The 20,928-nt window shown below is 50.6% G+C and overlaps 2 protein-coding genes across 3 annotated transcripts in view; one reads left to right on the forward strand and one right to left on the reverse strand.

Moving 5' to 3' along the window:
- Positions 1-13,168, forward strand: part of SLC67A1 (solute carrier family 67 member 1) — a 60,077-nt gene extending 46,909 nt beyond the window's left edge. Inside the window, exons 8-11 of one of the 2 annotated variants that reach the window (XR_014590443.1) lie at positions 4,001-4,102; positions 7,854-7,974; positions 10,148-10,306; positions 12,881-12,981. Coding sequence is in view for 1 of the 2 variants with exons in the window: in XM_083864291.1 (XP_083720417.1) it covers positions 4,001-4,102; positions 7,854-7,974; positions 12,881-13,068 (411 nt within the window). In the remaining variant the exon portion in view is untranslated. Of the gene's footprint in view, positions 1-4,000; positions 4,103-7,853; positions 7,975-10,147; positions 10,307-12,880 lie in introns of both variants that reach the window. The other variant, XM_083864291.1, reaches the window with a different exon arrangement.
- Positions 13,169-14,603: 1,435 nt separating this feature from the next.
- On the reverse strand, positions 14,604-15,978 carry PHLDA2 (pleckstrin homology like domain family A member 2). The gene is made up of 2 exons (XM_083863368.1): positions 15,481-15,978; positions 14,604-15,031 (listed from the first exon to the last, which is right to left on the reverse strand). Exon 1 carries the CDS (start codon positions 15,915-15,917, stop codon positions 15,519-15,521), a length of 399 nt encoding a protein of 132 aa, XP_083719494.1. The 5' UTR covers positions 15,918-15,978; the 3' UTR covers positions 14,604-15,031; positions 15,481-15,518.
- Between the last annotated feature and the right edge of the window lie 4,950 nt (positions 15,979-20,928).

The raw sequence follows: 20,928 nt of genomic DNA on the forward strand, positions 1-20,928 counted from the left end.
CAGAAAGTTCTCCAGTTTCCTCGCTTTGAAGGATTTATATCTGTGGAGGGGGGTGGGTTGGAGGGGGAAAGAAAGCGATTAGGCTGGAGTTTGCAAAACACGCCATCCTCTTCCCCCCTCTCTGCAAAGTGCTGCCTTCAGCAGTTTGGTCCTCACCGAGCCCTCTCTCCAGTCCCAGCGCCCTCCTGCTGCTCCACCAGAGCTGAGCCACCTGCACGATGTCAGGCACCGCTGTGTCAGTAAAGCAGCTCCCTCTCCCCCATCCAGGGCTGTGCACCAGGCTCAGCCCGTGCAGAAAAGCCCCGGCAGAGGTTTGTGCTGCCCCCCGTGTCTGCCCCCGCGGGTCCCTCCCCAGCCGGCACAGGCTCCCCGCCTGGGAACTGCCAGCCGGCACAATTTCAAAGGCGAGATACGGGTCCAGGGCGTGGGAGGCTGCTCTGATGTGAATCATGCTATCTGTGCTAGCGATGGGGCCCTGCATCTTCTCTGCGAGGCTGTACCAGCTTATCTGGCCCGCTGTGTCTGCCTCTCCCACCTTCTCACAGCTCTTCATTTCCAAGCTGTTGGGTGAAAGGGAACTGATTTTGTTGCTGGGCTCTGTCAAGTTTTCAATCGGTGCTGATGGAAGAATCTTTAGCAAGTCCCGTGTCCTCTGAGCACAGAGGAGCAGCTGAGCATCTGCAGAACTCCTCTGACCTCCACAAGTGAGGTCAGCTCCTTGCAGGTGCCAGTCAGCTCAGCAGCAGCTCCATGCAGCAAGGCTGGTGCTTCAAAAGTCTTCCAAAAACTGGCACCTTAGACTTTTCAACACAAGCAATCTTTTCCATCCTGCAAGGGGTCCCTGAAATCTGTTAGAGGTTAACAGTCAAATTGACCTTTCTGAGCAAATGGGAGCAGCTGTTTTCCCAGAAACCAAATGCAGTGATAGAGGCAAGAAAATATTGTTCCATGTGATTTGCTGGACTAGTGTAACAAACCCCCAGCTTGGTGAATCCAGAAAATGATGAACAGAGATTTGGCTGTTCTTATGCATTTATTGGGAGACTTATTTGCCTTTAAAGAAGGAGAAGGGGGAGGAAAAAAAGATGAGTTGGTTTTTCCTGTGACATATGTACACAGCCACAGGCAGTGCCTGTTATTTCACTTGCAAACAATTTCCTCTCTCTTTTGTTTATTGATGGCAGAAGGCATTCCAGCCAGGTACACTGGCTCTTCCCCGACTTCAAAGGAGGTCAGGTTACAAAGGCAAGCACCATCCAGGCAAAATGAAATGCAAGAGGGTAAGGCCCATTGCAGTCGATCTCAAGGGGAGTTTATGTGCAAGGAAAAAGCCCAGAACACACCAGTAAGAATAAAAATAAGGATAAACTCCATTTATGAGCTACCAGAGCTTGTCCATGGGAGTGGTGATGGCCAAGTCACCTGGGATATCCCTGCTACCTCCTGGTAAACCAGCAGCACATGTCCAAAGTCTGACATGGGAGAGTGCACATGAACCACCTTTCACTTTCCCAGATGTGCCTGCACAGGTGGGTGCTGCCAGCCCAGGTGCTCTGTGCTCAGGGAATATTGCAGACTGGAAGTAATGGGTTTTCAGGTCTAAATTCAGATTGGAAAGTGAGATCAAAGTTACTGGTGACTGGAAATATTGTCTAGCACCTAAATCAAGGCTCTGTGTCCAAAATCAGGATGATTTGATGATCCCAGGTCTTGCCTGCCTGGGACTAATGGCTGGATCAGCAGTGCCCATGCTGGGGAGCAAGGCAGGCAACCCAGAGAGCCCATGGGGGGACTGCCATCTGTACAACCTAAGGATTGCTGCCCAGCCCCAAGGGGAAAGCAGGTGACTTGGGCTCATTCTTGCCCTTGGAAATAGTCCCCTTGCCAAGCTGGTTGATTCAGCAGTGATGTTTCACCTTGTGCTTTTATTGCCACAGCCCAAGTGGTGGGAAAGCCCACGGGGAATGCCAGCATTGGCATGAGGACCATCCCTCTGCTCTGCTGACTCTGAGGGCAGCTCATTCTGCACATCTCCAGGTCCTGCCTGCTCAGAGCCTGTCTCTGCTGCAGTGGTGCTTGCTGCCTTCACAGAGGGTGCAGTGATGGCAATGTTTTTGGGGACGCCACTCCCATGGCCATCAGACCAGGGACATAGCTGATGATATACCCCAATGACTCAAGGAAGGGCAGGGACTGGGCTGTGCCTGCACAGTGTATCCCAATAAAATATGCCATTCAAGTCTGGGCAAATTGGGAAATGTTTCCTTTCCTCCAATGGCTCAGCAGAGCCGAACTGGGGTTTGGGTGATGCCATCCTTGAGTCAATCCATGCCCTGTGACAAGGCTCAGCCCCCATACCATGTGACTCAGCACAGTCCCAGCTGTAGGAGGGACTGGGAAGTTGCAAAAAGTTAATGATGATTCTCCCTTTTTGGAGCACTCAGCTTAATGGAGCGTCACGCAGTGGCTTCCCCACCCACCCCTGGAGTAGGAGCTGGTATCAGCCTCCTCTCATGGCAGGGCTTTTGGTCAGGATGACTCAGGTCACCCTGGGCATTGTCCAAGCCTCGTGCCACAGCAGGTCCACCAGTGTCCCTTGGCAGGTGACATGACCCGGGAAGGACACACAGAGCCTGTGCCAGTGTCACATGGCAGCTGGGCACACGTGAGCCACACTCTCAAGCCCTGGCCAAAGGCAGGGACAATGACAAAAAGGAGGCAGAATGTCTTCTTGGTGTCATGTGCGCTCATGTCAAAAATCCTTTGTGCTCTCAAGCAAAGTGAAGGGTTGGATTTTGATGGTTTTCCATTCAGTTGTATGGTGGATACATATTAATTTCATAGCCATTGTTCTTTATGTCAACTTCATTTTCACTCTATTGTTATTTGCCTTTTTTTTTTTTACTGGTTATTATAGATTAACATTTCCTTTCTGTTTACTAACTTACTTTCTCATTTATTTTGTACTCATTTCCTTTCAGCTGACTTTGGGTTTCTGCCTCAGGACTAACACAACAAGGCTGAGTGTAGTGTAGTGTCATTCCTGGTCCAAGCAGACCTTTGAAGTTTTCTCCAGGATGGACTGCCACAGAAACAAAGCCCACCAAAGACACCAAACAAAGCATTTTGAACTAGAGCTCTTATTCCAAGTCAGAGGGGTTTTAATTTGGTTGAACAAACCCTTTCAAGGCAGGGAAAACTCAGTAGTTTCCTATCTGTCTCTTACCTGTATTGCAGTCAGTCAGACTTTTTTACCATGATCTCTTCCAGCCTCTCTCCTCTTGTATCTACTTGGGCCAAGATCACCTGAAGTATGGGAGATGCTGAACAGATAAATAAAAGAGGGAATCCTTGCTCTGCAAAGTGCACATAATTTCTGGGATTTTAATATTCTGCTCTTCCTTCCCTCTCCCTCCTCCCCAGTTTTTCTTTAAAATCTGTAGAACCAGTTCTCCATCCTTTACATCTGCATGTCCTGCTGGGACTGGATATTAGCATCTCCGTCATACTTGTTTCCTGCCTAAAAGTTATGAACCACCCAATTTGTATATTTATAGTTTAAAATAATGGCAAGAGAAGGTACAGACATTTTCCTGCTCTGCTTACAAGTGTACAGTTTTTCTTTGGGGAGAACTTGCCAAGAATGAAGACCGTAGTACCGTAGTATTAACTGTATTTCACAAACACACCACAAGTTGTATCTGCAAGCGTTTTTAGAAAGTTTCAGTCACTGCTGCTGAGTAGGCAGTGATGGTAAACTCAGACATACACCCTGAGTAAAACTTCCAGCTGATGGGATGCATCTCTCCCTAGAAGGCAAAACACTTGAAATAATGGATCATGCCTTCCAGTCATTTACTGTGGCAGTGAGATCCCTTTTTGTCAAAGAAACCCCAATGGAAGAACCTGTTTGCTTGAAGAAAGTAGCAATTCTCTTTTGAGTTTGTTTAAATTATTGTATTACATCGAGCTTAATGGTGCTTATGTGTTTCTTTGCCAGGTTGTCCAGGGTTTGGTGGTTGGGAAACTCTCTAAACACTGCACGGAGCTGACCCTGCTCAGACTCAGCGTCTTCGTCTTTGCTGGTGTGGGCCTCGGCATGGTAAGGCGGGTGGGAAATCACCCACAGTGTCTTTAATAACGTCACAAGCAGTGACACAAGGTCTGTGACACCTGGCTGTGAGCTCTGCCCCTGGAAATGCCACCTCTAGCTCTCTTGGGTGGTCTTCAGGGCAGGGAAAACCAGCTCCTCCTGGGCCTCTGCGCAAAGAGAGCTGCGCTCAACGTCAGCATTGCGCCAAACCATGATAAAGAGCCAGGTGAGTAATAGTTATGGGGATTAAAAAATATATTAATCTTGTACAGAAACTCGCTAAGTCCCTCCTGAGTCACCAGATTTGCACAGAAATCCTGGCCTGGTCTTGTCAGTGACTGCACTTCCTGGACTACCCAGAAAGTAAATGAAGATTACGGTGGGGAAAAATCATTGCAGTTGTATCATTGCAGTGAGACAGCAGAGGTTGTGCACTCTCCTTCTGGGGCTTTATTTTTGTCTAATCCCCCAACATGAGAGTATTTGGGGAAGGAGGTAATTTTGTGTCAAGCAAGGCAGTAATTTTGTTCCTCCGTTTTGGGATAAGTGATGTTAGCTGTTGCTGGTTGTGTCTGCATGGGGGATGATTGATGCCAATCTCAAACAGTAATTGGAAAACTGAGTGGATGTAGGTAGCTCTGCTGGGAACTGTGTTTGCTCAGATAAGCCATGTTCAGGGCACTGACAGCTCTGCCTGGGTCATGGGGATGGAGGAAAGGTGCTCACAGTCCCCGTCAGTGCAGTGGACCCAAAGGACAACTGGGCTGCATCAGCCTTTCAACATTCCCTGCAGGATTTGGCCTTGAGCCTTGCTGCCAGGATGCTGGTGCTCCCAGTGCTGCAGGGAAGATGAGTGCCATTCCCACAACTGTACCGCAGCCATGGGGAGGTCAGGGCCAACTCCTGGAGGGTGCTGAGGTTTGTGGTTCCCAGCTACATGGATGAGATGAGGCACCTACACACCTTAGCTAATCTGAGGCTAAATCGTGTCTGAGATGAGGCTGCAAAGGGAGGATGGGTGCAGAACAAGGGTTGGCTCTGCAGATGGAGCATGGTTCCTCTCCCTGGGCTTTTTGAGGTTCCTGGGGATTCTGTCAGGTGTAGAGTGCTTAGGAAGCGTCTCTTCCAACCGGTGTCATGCTCTTCTGGCTGAAAGCAATATGCCCCCTTAACATGGGACATCTGCACAGAGCTTGATGCTTCTGAGCATGCCTGGGAAGGACTTTGAAGGTCTCACCAGTGTTTTTTGGTCATGGGTGGGAGCAGTTAAGTGGGACCAAGGTGGACCTGGCCTGTCTGGAGAGATGAGCATCCCCAGCCAGGTGCAGGGCAGGTGCTGCTGGGACTGAATCCTGGTCCCATGGGAATCAGGCAGCGCAGCAACATGAATTATATGGGTTTTGTGCACTGAGGTGTCATTGACCTCCAGGGAAGGCTGGAGTCAGGTGGAGGTTGCAGAGAAAGCCTTGATGAGAGTAGAGGGGCTCACGGGGCAGCACAGATGTCCCAGCAGAGGAAGGCTCACATTGGCTGCACAGGGAGGAGAGCCAGGAGCCAGGAAGGGAAATCATCTTAAAACTGCTAATTACGCCAAGCCCAGAGGGCTGTGGACATCCTGACAGCACGGGCCTGGGGACAAGGGTCAGCAGTGACTTCCCATGAGAACTATTCATAGGCAAATGCAGCTGTGATCGTCTTAGCCGGGACGCCTTGTTACAAAGCCTCTGTCGAGTGGCTGCCAAGAAAACATCCGCTTTGGGGTGGCTTTCTGTCTCGGTGGGGATGAGAGCTGTCGCAGCAGCAGCCCCAAATGCAGAAGTTATTGGGTGAAGCTTTTAATCTTTCACAGCTGCTGATGGAAGAGCGTCCCACCTGCTGTGCCCTTGCAGCATGTGGCCTCCAAAGGCAGCAGTTCCCCTCCCCAAAGGATGGAAGTGAGGAGAAAGGCTAGCTGTTAATAAAAGACACTCCAGAACCCATCCTGATATCACAGGGAGGGGAGGTGGGCTGAAGCCTTTCTGGAAGGCTGGCACAAGCTGCAGCTGGGAACAGGCTGCAGGATATTCCCAGCAACAGGCAGCTGGAGAAGGAAAGGAGTGGGCTGGGAGCTCGGCAATAACACCTGGAGAAGGAGAGGATAACCAGTGTCTGATCTGCAGATGTGAGCTGGGAGAGCGTGGGCAGGGCTGTAGGAGGGCTTGGCAGTTGCGATGGGGAAGTCTTTCCCTTTGTCTGAAGGCATGGCTGTGCCTCATCCTGCCTCACTGCCTGCATTTCCCAGGCATTTGTCTGCTAAGGAGTCTGCTAAGACTCCTGATTCTGCCTCTCACCTAAAAAATGCTTCCAGATCTGCTCACCTCAAAAAAACTACTCACCACCCAGCAGCTGAGGAGTAGCAAGGATTGGGCTCTGCCTGGCTTGGTTCTTCCTCAGCCCCAGGGAAGTGAGGAGCCATTTCCCCTTGTTTTATAGGAGACACAGATATGTCTCTGCTCTTTTCTGCTCACATGCTCCAGCCCATGAGGGAGGCTGTACAAAGCAGGAGGGATTAAAACTGATTTTTTTCTATGAGCTCCGCAATGTTGTCCTGCAATGACATTTGCCCTAGCAAGGAATTACTCTCCTGCCTTTTGTTTATGTACCAAATACCTGTTCCTCTGTCTTTGTTCTCTGGTTCCTTAATCAGAAATGCCTAGATCTTAACCAAAATGTAGGCAAAGAGCCCCTTTGAGGAGAAAAACTTGGCTGTGTGTGACTCTAGAGAGGAACTTGGAATAAACCTCAACATTTCCAAGTCATTAGTGAGCAATGTCTCTGGGCTCCTCCATCTTCTGTAGCCGAGAGGCAGGGACCAGATCATAGGACAGAGAACTCCAGAAAATGAAACTTCTGGCTAAACCAGTGACAGAAATGTTCTCCAGCCACAATAACACACCTTGAGACATGGGTTAGGGCAGGAGACTTGGAATAAAGGGGGAATTTCCTTTCCATGCCCCAGAGAAATCCATTCATTTGACCAGCAGGCCTTGTGAATGAGCTGGGAGCTGCTCCAGCCCTACAGCTTAGGGAGCCTCACCGCTTTTGTTTCAGCATTAAACAGCTGGAGGGATGTCTCCGCTAAGAATATGTGCAATAACAAAATCATTACTCTCCCTAATTATGCTCACTAATGTGCACTCATGGCCAGAAAACCTATTCCAGATTATTGAATTTGGTGAATTTATTAGCAAGGAAGCAGCAGAACAGGATTAGGAATCCCAAAGGTACGGTGTTACATAATGCACCGTGCTCATTTATTTTGACAGGCTCGGTTTAGTTTTAATTATTTATGATAATGAACCAAAAAGCCTTCTCTAGGCTGTTTTGTATAAGTAATGGAAGCTTCCTGAAGTACACCACATACATCTGCTGTTCAACATTTCCTCGGGAGTTGGACAGAAGACAGAAGACAGGGGGAAGGGTGCAGGGACGTCACTAATTCCCAGATGCTAAAAATACCCACAGCAGTGCCGGGGAAACGTGCTGCCAGATTGTAGGGTATCGTTTGCTCTGCATGCTTGGAATAATTCACTGCAGACAAATGGCAGGCTGTGAAAGACCCCACAACGGCCAAAGCCGCACCACCACGTATCATTTGTGGCTCCCACCATTTCCCTAAGCCATGGGTTTGACTCGTGATTTTCTTCCAGGCTGTTTCTTGCCACAAAGTCACCGTTTGTGCTCTCTAATGATCTGTGGTCTGTCGTGTCCTGTCCCTTAGGCCCTGATGAGGACCGTGTGGCACTACTGCATCGTGGCGGTGCCGCTGGTGTTTGCCTTCAGCATGCTGGCCACCATCACCGACAGCATCCTCACCAAGGCTGTGCCCTCCTCCGACACGGGTAAGACTCAGCAGAGAAGGTCAGACTGGTATTTTGTCAGTTTTGAGTCCACTGGGCACTTCCCAGCTCTCACCACAGCTATGGAGCACTGGGGCATCAGGAACACCGGGTGAACACCCGTATCTGGCTGGGCACACAATGGGTGTTGGCACAACAGATGAAGGGGCTGGTGGGGCTAATACAGCATGGACTTGAACAACCTTGAGCAAGCATCCCACAGCCCAGTGCTCCCAGTCCTGTGCTGCCTGCTGGCACCCATAGTGGTGGGCACAAAAAAGGAAGGCTTTCACAAACTCTCTTTTCCATAGGAAGCCAAGGTAGGTAAAAAAACCCAAAAACACTGCTCTTCCACTGTGACAGGGTCAGAGAGGGCTGCTTGTTCACATCACTTAACTTAAGGAATCTCAGGAGGGGATTCTGGATTACTCTTTGCAAACTTGTTTTGCCTGATGCAATAATTGCCCCCTCTCTGTTTTGGCCTTGTTTCAGTCAGAGTTCCTGTACTTCTCTGTGCAAGACAGCAGTGGTAGACACTTAAATCTTTATACCTGGGGCTTTAATTCTGTTGCTGAAGGAAATATGCCTACATTACTGTCATGGGAGCCTGGCTGAGTTTGTGCAGGGATGGAGCTGGCTTAACCTGGTTTGATGTCTTTTGCTCAATCCCTTTCAGGATTTGTTCCCAGAGCAGGTACCCAAGGGTGTCTCTGCTTTAGCAGAGGCTTTCTGGGATCCCAGTCTGCACCCTTCACCTTTCCCAGCAGCTGATGCCTCTGTGCAGACCCTACCAAGAATGGGAGCTGTAGTTTGCACAGCCCATTAGTGAAGTTTGTAAAACACTTTTGAGATGCTTCTGTGTGAAGAGCTTTTGTGAAAATCACTTCAGTAGTTTATTTGTAGAGCTGACACACTACATCTCCTACAAATGCTGGGAGCCTGTGATTTTCAAGTGGGATATTTCCACCTGTGAGGACCATTTATCTCCAGACTTCACCTCCCTGGGAAGAGTCTCAGCCCCTCTGCTCAGCCAGGAATAAAATTTGCTGCTTCATGACTTGGAGCAATGTTCATGTTGAGGGAGAGCTGGGGGAAGGGCACCAAGCAGCTTTGGGACATACAACCAAGCTGGAATTCATCCAGGCTCTTCTCAAAGGGGTTTTGTGAGGAAAACCAGAGCAGTGCTTAGCTTTTGGAGCCCGGAGGCAAGCTTTGGTCAGAGAGGAAAATGGGTTTAGTTGCCTCACCCTGGTCCCTGCTTGCACATGTTGTTGGCCAGCCTGTGCCTTGGTGGGATGGATGGTCTCCCCATGGTGGAGCAGGAGTGCAGGGCAGGATGGAGGCAGTCTGCAGAGCTGCACAGATACTCAGGAGCAGTTGCAGGTCATCAGGGGATGCCATGGGCTACTGAGGGCTTTCCCCTGCCTGTCCATCCTGGGCTGATGTCATGCCAAGTGCTACTACAAAATGCAGAGTTACAGCTGGCTCAAAACTGGGCATGCCACAGAGGGCCGCTGGCACTGGGGGAAAACCTTGTCTCTGCCACTCCTTCCTGGCCCTCACCTTTCAAACTGTGCTTTGTCCTTGCAACATTTCTGGGGGAAGAGGTACTAATGGTCCTGCAGTTGTTTTGGATGTAGCGGGCAGGGGCCGGGGCGAAGGCAGGAATGCCTGACACAGCAATGCCGGCAGGCTGCCTTTCCACAGCAGCTGCAGCAGGGACGGCGTGGGTGTCTCGCCGAGAAATGCAGCCATTAAAATGCCTGCCATCCATCCATCCATCCATCCCTGGCCGTGGGTGGCACCCCGCAAAGGCTGCTCCACCCGTACAGCCGCCTAGAGGCTGCTCCTTCCTCTGAGAACCCCAGACCAGCTCCACAAAGAGAGGGTTTTTGGTGGCACATCAGAATCCCTTACTAGGAGCGTATTTGCCTTTGGGAAGCACCACTTTTGAGCCTTGCTGCCCTCTTTTCCTGATGTTTTTGGTCAGCTTCCAGCCTGTAGAACCCATGGTTGTTTTTCTTTGGGTCAGGAAAAGGCTTTCTGAAGGAGCTGGGGTTCGGGCTGAGCTCAGGTGTCCATCTCAGCACAGGGCTGGGATGGATGGGGCGTTGCAGGAGTGTAGCCTGTCCGCCCTGGCTACACACTGAGTCACCCATCCTTGCATTTTAAATAGGGATCTCAGAAAGGGAGCAGTGGGAGGAGACACGGCACCATCCCTTGCACCCATAGCCTGCTTTAGATCCGATCCCAAGGTCACTTCCTCCCAAGGCTGATGAGTTTGGCTCTTGCTCTTTGCTCACTCTCAAAGCTCAGGCTTCGCGCAGAAGCAAAGGTAGCAGAAATTATTTAATTAGTTTCCCTTTGACTTTTTTTTTTTCTTCCTTCTCTTCATCTTCAAAGGCAGGAAGAGAAAATTCAGCCGCACACGCACGTGCTGCTCAGCTGGACGCATGAGCTGGTGGGAAGGCAGCCCCGAGCCCAGGGGGATTTGCATTCACACAAGCACTCCTTGTCAACCCTGGTCCTTCCCCAAGAATGGAGGTCTTGTTCCTGCACAGATCCCCCCCAGTTCCTGAGGGAGGGAGGCAGGAAGCCCAGCAGAGCCTCTGTGCCTAACGGGCCCATGTGTCCTGATTTTATTTGTGCATCAGAACCTGGGGAGGAGAGTTTGCAGCCAGGCGGGGCTCGGGGCACTGAATCCCCCAGCTTTGCTTGAGCTTTGCGGGTTCAAAGGCAGCCGCTGGCGACAGTGACCTAATGGTTAAACCCGATTGCCCCATGGGCGTGTGGCTGATCCGGGCCAGCCCCATCATCTGAGCGAGGCAACAGGATGTGAGCTGGAAAGGAGTCGCCCGTCTTGGAGCGCCGCCAGCACCCAGCCCTGAAACCTGCGGGAGCAGAGGAGAGCTGGGATGGGAGGGGAGGATGGGCTCCCAGCCGGCACAGGTCATGCCAGGTATGGGAAAATGGAACGGAGAAAAGCTGGAGAGGGAGAAGAAAGAGCAGGGAAGGTGCAGAAGGTGGGATAGCTCTGACAAAGAAGATGAGCGTTGGCAGAGCTGCGTGAAGCAACGCGGGACATTTTCTGCTGATGCGGTGACTTGTCCCAGTTAAAGGTCTTGCCTTAAATGAGATCTATCACATGTGCAGCTCTGCCACAGAGCCACGGCCACGCTGCAGAGCGGAGATTTACAGTGTCCCAAAGCCCGAGGGCGTCTGACACGAGGGATCTAATTTAAGCCCATTAAACAGAAATTATCTTTCTCAGCAACATGTTGGAGAAGTGCAGAGGGAGAGCCTGGCCTTTTAAGATGATGAATTTCTGCTCCGGAAAAAAAAAAAAAAAAAAAAAAAAAAAAAAAGGGGAAAAAAGTGCCTCCTCAATCATAAGAGCCAGTTTGGCAATTGCACGTAGTAATTAGTTTAATTCAAATACCTAGAGGGGAAAAAATAATTGCAAAACCTGCCCAGAGAGTTTGGTGGTTGTGGGATGGTTCCCATTGGCAAAGGGTCAAGGCAAGGTCCCACCCATCCCCTTTGTGTTCCCATGTGTGGGAGGAGCACTCGGCAGCGCTTCCCGGGAGATTTCCCTCTCCGCATGGTTACACCCTTGGCTTGGGCTCATTGCACAAGTATTTTAAGCACGCTGATAAAAGCCGGGCAGTCGCTGCCCAGCATTACACGAACACCTGGCCGCCTCTTCTCTCTGGGAGCTGGGGATCATCTCCCCGTGGCTGCCCACGGTAAATATCACACTGTTACTCCACTTCTTACATACAGGACAGCATTCTCCTCATCCTTCCCGGGTGCGTGGTGACAACACCTCATCATGTGTCTCAGTGGAAAACTGATGCCAGCAGCCCAAATAATCATACTGATAGTAAAAAATAATTGCAAACATGATTTCAGAGCTGGGCACCAGTTTATTGAATACACTGCCAGCTTGCTGTTCTCCCCAGCGTTGGGAGCTAATGATTTGCTGGCTGGGCAGGTATTTTCTGCTCCTCTGAACATGACAGCTGTCCTAAACAAAGACTGCAGGACAAAAGAGCATAACTGGGGGTGTGTGGGACAGCCTTGTGTCCCAGGGGATGTCCTGGCCATCTGTCTGCACGTGGAAAAAACCCTCTCCTTTGCCAAACTGGAGGTGCTTCCCCATCCGCTGGGTTCCTGTTAAGGATGCAAATGTGAGGGCTGCTGGAGGGGGAACCGGCCCAGCTGGGCGGAGGGCTTGCATATCCATCCCCAAATGGAAATATCCGCTCTTTCTGCGGAGGGCGGTTGGGGAGTTTCTCAAGGGGGTTCTGTCTTCTTTAGCTGTGGTTTTATTTATTTATTCTTAAAGACCTCGTTAGGCCTACCCCTCTCACTCCTGCTAGAGAGCTATTTCTCTGTTTCAAACTAGAGAATAAATGGCAGTAGTATCTTGGGGCGGAGCAGGGCCCACTCAGGTAATTAGGAGATTGAAAGAATCTGTGTGATTTGCTAGGAAGGCTCAAACATGACGGTAGAAATTACCTCTCCATCCCTAATCCCATACAGTAGTTACCAGCCCTGCCAGGTGTGATATTCAGCAGCAACCTTTGGTGCCAAAGGCATCCCAAGACCCTGGTGACAGCAGTGGTGAGCACCCACCTTGCCTTTTGGGCAGTGCTGTGATTGCCCAGACTGCTCAGGGAAGAGCTGAGCTGGCTCGTGGTGGAAACTGGTCCCCGTGCCTGCAGGAGTCCCTAACAAGAATAAATCCTAACTGGACCACTACAAATTAATGCAAGAAATTATTTGAAGTGATTTGCTACTCCTGCAGGGGAGCAGCATCAGGGATGAAGAGGATCTTGTGTGCTCTTCTCTGCTTTTCCATGGCAGGGCTTGCTCTCACCCTGTGTGTCTCTCCCATCTCTCCTAGGTGCCATGCTTGGGATTTGTGCCTCAGTGCAGCCCTTGACCCGGACGGTGGGTCCAACCATTGGTGGAGTTTTATATAAACAATTTGGAGTCTCCTCCTTCGGCTATTTACAGCTAATGGTCAATGTAGGTTTGTTTGTTTACCTCTGGAAGAGTAAAATCCCACTGGAAGAGATGAAAAGCCAATAAAACAGTCATAAGAAACTAACCTCCTTATTTTTTTCCATAGAAATAAATTCTTGAGTTTTATTTTTGATTCTGTAAACCTAGAATAAAATAATTTGAACAACCCTTCCATTTTGTCAACAGTCATATCTAGAGTAAGGGACAGATCAGTTTGCAAAGGACTTGGAGCCACGCTGGAGCAACTGGGGGCCAAGGGACCCCTGGAGCTATTGGGTTCCTCTTATTTCCCCCCTGCAGCAGTGGCTGTCATGGCAGGCAACAGCCCCCAGCCCTCAGCTGTTGTCAGGCTGCATTCCTGCTTGGATTCACTGAAACTGAAGGGATTAGGAGCCAGTGCCTTTGCTCTGGTTTGGTCTTTTATTTCAGCGCCCTGAAATGTTACCAAGAAAAATGGGGGGTAAAACACATCTGCTTTTGGGGGTTGTTTTGCTGCATTAAATGCCTCTCCAGCATTTTTGGCTTAGAGGGGACACTGAGGCCAGAGGCTTTCAAATGCTGTGGCCAGAGGTTTGCAACATCCACGGCTCAGTCATGTGCAGCCCTGCCCCTGCACGAGCTGCCAGTGACACGAGCAAGGAGGATGCAAAGCCCCAGTGTACCTGCAGTGCCAGAGCCTCCCTGCCACTTCCACAATCTGGGCCAAACCTCCTTCCAGGTTTTTCTCCCCCAGTACTGAGTCTCTCTTGCTCTTACTACAGCCTTATGTAATTACATATTTTGCAACTTCCTCTAGTACAAAGTCTCCTGCAAGAATTGTGCTGATATTGGGAAGGGGAAATTACCTGCTGAAATTACCAACTTTGGAGCAAGTACTTTGCGTGCCACGCTCACAGTCCTGACTGCCAGAGTTGAGTCATGTGCTGCAGCATTGCTCTCGAGGAAGCCCAGGTTACTGAGGATTGAGCCTCAAAAAGGAAAATTTCAGCACTTTTATCCAAAAAATCAGCTAGCTTTTTCTCCGAGCTTCTTGGTCTGGGTGCTATAGGAAAAGAGCCTGCCTCCATTCTTCAGTTATCCTGGAGAAATTGAACTCTGTCTAGAGGCTGCAGAGGTGAAGGAAGAGAGGAGAGCGAGTTCAGCCTGCTTTGCCACAAAGCTGAGGAATCCGTGGAGCGTTGGCACTCTTATTCCGAAACCGAGAATCCAGTTTTGTGCCTTAGCACAGCACTAAGGGGGCTGGGGGAGGACGCAGGGCATTCACAAAGAGCAGCATTTTCCCATGGCAGGGAGCTCCTGCGCCTTCTGCAGCTGCCCTTACTCGATCTTACGGGAAAGAGCTTCTAGAGGAGCACTTCTGCAAGCTGTGGCAGGCTTTTCTATCTCCACCACTGACCAGAACTGAACCTCAACACATTTTCCCTCCCTGGTTGGGAGACAAGGTCAAACACAAACAGGTTATCTGGGCTTTCTCCACCTCCCACTGCCCAGTCCAGGGCACCAAAAAGCCAAGTCTTACCCATTCCTTTTAAGCCACTTCACCACTGCTGTATCCACAAATACACCTCAACAAAAGTTACTGCAGCCCAGAGTACAGTAATAAAAAGTGAACATTTCAAGTAATTTATTTGGAATGGACACATTAATGCAAAAGCAATATTAAGACCAGTAACTGCTGAAAGACATTCAACAAAATAAATACAAATATAGATACTACAAATAATTTAAACTGTGTTTTAACACCACCAGTCAGTGTTGAATCTTCCTCGCGTCTCATAAATAGAAGATAATAGTTCACAAAGCTGCGCCACTTAAAACACGTGGACACTTTGCCAGAAGTCCCGTACGAAAGTCTTTGGTTTTTTTCTTTATGCATCTCAGGCAAAGCTCAGGGCTCTTTGCTCAGCAGCCACAACGGGCTTGGAGAAAACCAAGCTGCTTCCAGCTCTCTTCTTTGCTTTCCTTCATTGGTACCCTGTCCCATTTCAGTCCAAGACACTCGCTCTGGTTTATCATCCAGTGGTATGCTCTAAAGGGAGCAAGAGAGGTGGGTTAGTTAAACAAGCAGCACAGCAAGCTACAGGAAAAAAAAATAAATGGGGGGCTCTAAAGGGAGAGTATTTATTTTCACAGATTTATTTTGGTTTAGCAGGTTCTGTGAAAAGAAAGCACTGTTAAGTGCCATTTCTTATTCTCTCGGCACACTGCACAAGCCCGGCTCGCAGCAGAAATTCCCTAGGATGCATCGGGAGAGGGGCCGAGCCCGGTGCGCTGCTCGGAACGGGCAGGGCAGCGATCCCCGATCCCCAATCCCCGATCCCTGATCCCCGATCCCCCTCGGGCCGGGCAGGGCAGCGATCCCCGATCCCCAATCCCCCTCGGGCCGGGCACCCGGAGCGGGGAGTGAAATAACTAGAAAAGATGAAGCGAGGAGAGAGCCCGGGAGAGCCGCGGCAGTGCAGGGGCCGGAGCGCTCACCTGGGGCCGCGCCGGGCGGGCGGGAGGGCGGGGGAGGCTCAGGGCGCCCGGGCCAGCCTTCGCTCCTGGGTGCCCGCCGCCTGCTCCATCTCCTGCCGGCTCTTGAAGTCCTGGATGGCCCGCTTGTTCTGGAAGTCGATGAGGGCCATGGTGATGGAGGCGTTCCAGCAGCTCTGGTCCGGACACCGAAAGTCGATCTCCTTGCGGTCTTTGGTGACGATGGTGAAGTAGATGTACTTGCCCGTGCGCTCCACGCAGTCCACCTTGAGGATGGAGCCGAAGCCCAGCTCCTTGCCCTTGGCCCGCTTGTGCCCGTCGGGGAAGAGACTGAGGCTGTCCTTGGTCAGCACCACCAGCTTCTTCTTCCAGAGCTGGAAGAGGCTGTCGCTCCGCTTCTCCAGCTCGCCCTCGCGGATCACCTCGGCTTGCATCTTCATCCTCGCTCCCCGCGGTGCCTGCGCCTGCTGCTCCGGCTGCTGCTCGGGCGGCGATGACCGAGCCCCGCCGCGCCGGGAACAATTTATTGCAATGAATCAGCGCCGGGCGCCTTCCGGTGCCTCCCCCGGGGAGCCCGGCCCGCCGCCCCCGCCCGGCCCGCCCCTGCCCGCCCCCCGCGCCGCCTCCCGCCCGGCCCGCGGCCTCTGGGGATGGGGTTCCCTCGGGAGACGGCGGGAGGGGTCCGGGGGCTGCCCCGGGTGGGCTGCGGTGGGGAGGGGGTGCCTTCCCCACGGGCTGCCTTCCCGGGGGCTTCGACTGTGCCGCCTCCCTAATCCTGTCTGCCCGCTGCCCTCCCCACCGTGTTTCCTGTGCCCTGCAAGGATAGGGGATGAGGATGGGGCCGCTGTGCTCTGAGACAGCCCCCTGAGCACCCCTGCCTCTCCTCAGGTCCCTAATAGGGTACAGGATGCCCCCAGCACTCTGTTCCTGGGGGCTGGATCTGGGCATCTTCACAGCATTGGGTCTGCCCCGGCATCATCTCTCTCTGGGCACTGGGGTCTGAGTCCAGCCCCTGGTGGGTCTCTGCCATCTCCCGTGGACATCTGCTCTGAGTCCAGCCCTGGTCACCCCAAGAGACTCAGCCAGGGCCTGACCAAGCCCACCAGCTCCATGTGAGGCCCTGCATCCCCCCAGCTCTACAGCACTCATGTCTTAGCCCATTTTCTCCCCCCCAGCCCGTTCCCTCCCCCAGGGAAGGCACCACAGTTACAGCCTGGGCAGTGCCAGCACCATGGGGAACTCAGGAAAGGCTGTGGCAGCTGGAGGTGATACTTGAGAGGCACGTGTGAGCCTGCAGTCCCTTCCTCTCGGACACCTCTCATTTTGTCATTCCCTCACGACAGTTGACACAGGGCTGATCCAGCTCCCCAGCCAGTGATGCTGCAGCCGAGGGCAGGGCTGTGCTTAATGAACTCGTTCACGCTGTTTCCCCAGCGGTGTTTGCTCAGGTATGTACCATGGGCAGCATCGCCCTTTGGACCCTGAGCCCTGTTCTCCTCCATTCAAGCCTTCCTTGAATGGCCGGCGCCTCTAGAGGTGTTTGCAAGCCAAACCCCAGAGGTGAGCTTACAAAGCAAGGCCTGGCCCCTTTGAAGAGGTTGGCAGCGTTCCCAGGGATGCCGGCAGGGTCAGAAGCCCATTTCCCGGGAACAAATCAGAGCTAGAGCCAAACCCATTTCCGCTGCAAATCACTCATCTGCCGGAGTACAGGGCCACGCTTTGATAATTCACTGCAGCCTGCACATCTGTGGGGAGGGTCCGAAAAAAGGTGGGGGCTGTGTGATGCTCCCGGGGTTGATGAGTGAGCCAGGAGTGGTTTGACTGAGCTCTTCAGGAAGGGATGGGTTGGGAATTGCTCTGGGAAGACCACGGTGGCCATCACTGCTTGAGGGGTAGGGCAGAGGCTGCAGAACATATGTGGAGCTGTGACCTGGCATGTGAAGAGCTCTCAGACTTTTCCCTGAGAACCAACACTGTATCTCACTTTTCAGTGTGATTTATTTTGTTCCAGTAAGGGGAACAGCCCAGACTGATTTACAATTAGGCTGCACATCTACATTTTCAGGGCAGATGCTGGTCTGCTCTGTAAAACCACTTTCTGACCAAAGGGCCCCATAAGCATAAAGGAGGTTGAGCCAAGCAGGAGCAGAGCTGGATATTAAGCAGAAATCATTAGGGTATTTTCAATCTGGCCCCAAAATAAAACAGGCAATGGTCTTTGTGCACAGGAAATGGGACACCACTTCAAAAAGAGAAGAAAAAAAAAAGAAACAGGCAGCAAGTCAGGAGCATGCAAGGAACATCTGGAAGAAGGCTTCTGGTGTGGAAAGGCTGCAGGATTTGGCATGTTTGTGCACACCTTGCTTCAAAAGTTCCATTAAAAGAACCTGAATTTCCTTTTAAATGAAACTTCTATCTGTAGATGTAGGGTCAGCAGACCACTTTGGTCTCTGTCTTTCTGCTTTTGCTTTCATCTGGGTGATTTTTCTTGTGCGTTTATCCATCATTTTGAAATACGGCAAAGCCTCCCCCAACTGTCACCTCAGTAAACTTGCCTTAATGCTGGCCAAATTAGAAAACTGCTAGGAAAAAAAAAAAAAAAAAAGGAAAAAGGTGAAAAAATTGCTCACAGTGGCAAAAGGTAGGTTCTTGCTGAACAGGGACCTTGGTTTTGAATATATGTCCAGTGTATGAAGGCTCCACTTTTTTTTCTAAGATGGGTTAGTTAAGCAAATAAATGAATAAAAAGAAAGTCCAGTACATTAAAGTACCATAGGGTCTCTGCCATTCTGACCACGCAGAAATTCTGTAAAGTAGGTTTTAAAATTAAATTACATTTACTGAGACAGAAAGCAAAGAGGACTGTAGCTGAATCCAAAATGGGCAGCATGAGGGATCTCCTACAGGAGCATTTCTCAGGGAAGAATGGAGAGCTGCAAGGAGCTCAGAGCAATCTGGTCCAGTAAAGGTAGCAATTACTTAAAAGTAAGTAGCACAGCCCTAATCCCAGTGCATGCCTTGGTAGCTGGTCACTGCTGATACAAGTATATAGCGTTAGTTTTGCCTGAGGAAAGAAAAAATATTTATATTGCCCTATTTTTTTTTAAATAGTAAGGGTTAATAACTTAGGTGAAGAGCTGATAGTGGGGCACTGGTTTCATCTCAGCACCTGGGGAGAGGGGTAAGAGATGTGATGCAGCCCTGCATGGTACCCTGGCACCAAAGCTTGGGACAGGTGTCACTGGGTGGTGTACGTGTGGGCAGTGGATGGCTTTGATAATTAAGGGCCATGACCAAGCTGCAGCTAATGGGAGCTTTGGGTGATTGCAGCTCAGATGCTGCTGCAGTCTCTGTCCAAGCTGGGGCTGGCAGCTGGGAGGAACCTGTCACTCCCTTTAGTTTGGGTTTATTTGTTTAGCTGTGTTACCAGTGAGAGAAAGAGAAGGGATTTTTTTTCTTGCAACCCAGCACAGCACCATGGCTGTGCCTCAACAGTGTGTGAGCTCCCAAACACAACTACCATGACTGCCTTTATATTAAAGTCATCAGGCACTGACCCTTCCTTGCCCCCCAAATCTCCAGGAATCTCAAAATTTAGGAATTTGTCTCTGTTCCTAGAAAGAGGGGGGAAATAACACAGTGGGGAGTGTGAACCAGGGGAAGGTGATGGGAAGTGGGCTGATATTCAGTTGCAGGACCTTTGTCCCACACAGCCATCTCCCTCTTCCCACACTTGCCAGGCGTGATGGCACCACCCTCTGCTTTGCCCCAAAGCAATTTCCAATGTGCTAGGGGCATTTTTAAAAGCCTAAATGGCCATTTGGCGTGGAAGAGTGGCTTCATCCCCCTCCCAGGAGAAGGGAACAGCATTCTGAGGGATTCTTGTACACGTGTGAGTGTGTGGTGTGTATAGGGATTTTTTATGGGTGTGGGATGGCCACACTCAGTCTCGATTGATGAGTGGGTGGTGCCAGGCTGCATCGATGGCTGTGCCATGACACATGTCTCTGGAGTGAGTGCCCGCTCCAGAGGAGGGATTTGATCATCGTTTCCGGGTGTGAGGCGTCATGTACCCTGCTGCTGGCAACATCGGGTTGCCTTGGCTACCATGTGAGTCATGGTAACAAAGCACAGCAGCCATGCAGGCACTGCCAGGAGCAGCCCATGCTTTAAGGTCAAGGACGAGGATGGATAGGGATCACACTGAGGAAAAATGCCAAAAAAACTGGGTTTTTCTCAATTTAACTCCACAGGCAGCTCTCCCCATGTGCCCATCAGTAGGATCTGCTGCCCTTTTTGTGGGATTTAGCCATGCATTTATCCCACCAAGGTTTCCAGCTGGTCCCAACATTGCATCCCTCTCCCAAAAGATGCAGGAGCTCCTGCTGCAGCTATTAGCCATTGCAGGGTACTGGCATTTCTGCAGCTGTCTTGGGTTTATTCCCACTGTCCCTCTGGAGCTCTGCATCTCCTCTCCCAGGGGTCCACCCCTGGAGAAGGACCCCTAATTTTGCCAGCATTAATGCAGGCTTCTCAGCAGCAGAGGGAAGTGGAGACTGAAGGCTGTAAAATTGCTTTTATTATAATGATTTCAACATGACATCTGTAGGGGAAAAAGCTGGTTTACAGGACTGACATTGTAATCCTGGCAGCTGAAGTCGATTAGTAACAGAGAAACACATGGTCTTGCATTGTAAATTGCTGTCCTCCATGTTTATATCAGGGCGTAGCTGTATCCACGGGCACTTTTAGCTGGAGCTCAGTATAGTGACCATTGGGTCTCCTAGGAAACTTGAACTCAAAAAATCCTAAATAACTGTAAACCAAAAGTGTGGGTTGTTATGGGGAAAGTCTGTGATGAGCAGAAATTTTTCATGGTTTTACCATTTTATTTCATTTTTTCACATCTTTATACTCCTTAAAATGTTTGGATGGGTTGTTGTGGTTTGTTTTGTGGTTTTTTTTTTTTTTTTTTTTTTTTTTTTTTTTTTGTTTTGTTTTGTTTTGTTGGTTTTTGTTTGGGTTTTTTTTTTGTAGGTTTTTTTTTTTTGTCGGTTTTTTGTTGTTTTTTTTTTTTTTTTTTTTTCGTTTTTTTTTTTTTCCTAGACTGTTCCAGAGTATTTCTGGGAAGTTTTTGGCTATAATTCCTTATTATTCTCTTCCTTCAAAAATGTCCTGGGACAAATCAGTGCCATTGGGTCCCTCCAAACTCCACTGGCGAGCTGGTGGGTGCCAGTCCCTCGGTGGGCAGGACCTCCTACAGGGGTGTGGAGCTCATCAGGGCCAGCTGCCCATAATGGAGATGTCCTGGGAGGGGGCTCAGTTTCCCTTGGGGTTGTTCAGGTCTTTCCATGAACACAGAGGGAGCTTGGTACATCACTCCAAGATGGCCAAGCTCAGGTGAAGCAGCTCTTCTCTTAGGGGGAAAGGTCTCAGCCAGGGGGATGAAGG

This window comes from Zosterops lateralis, assembly GCF_965231275.1.
Source record: "Zosterops lateralis genome assembly, chromosome: 6".
NCBI lineage: Eukaryota > Metazoa > Chordata > Aves > Passeriformes > Zosteropidae > Zosterops > Zosterops lateralis.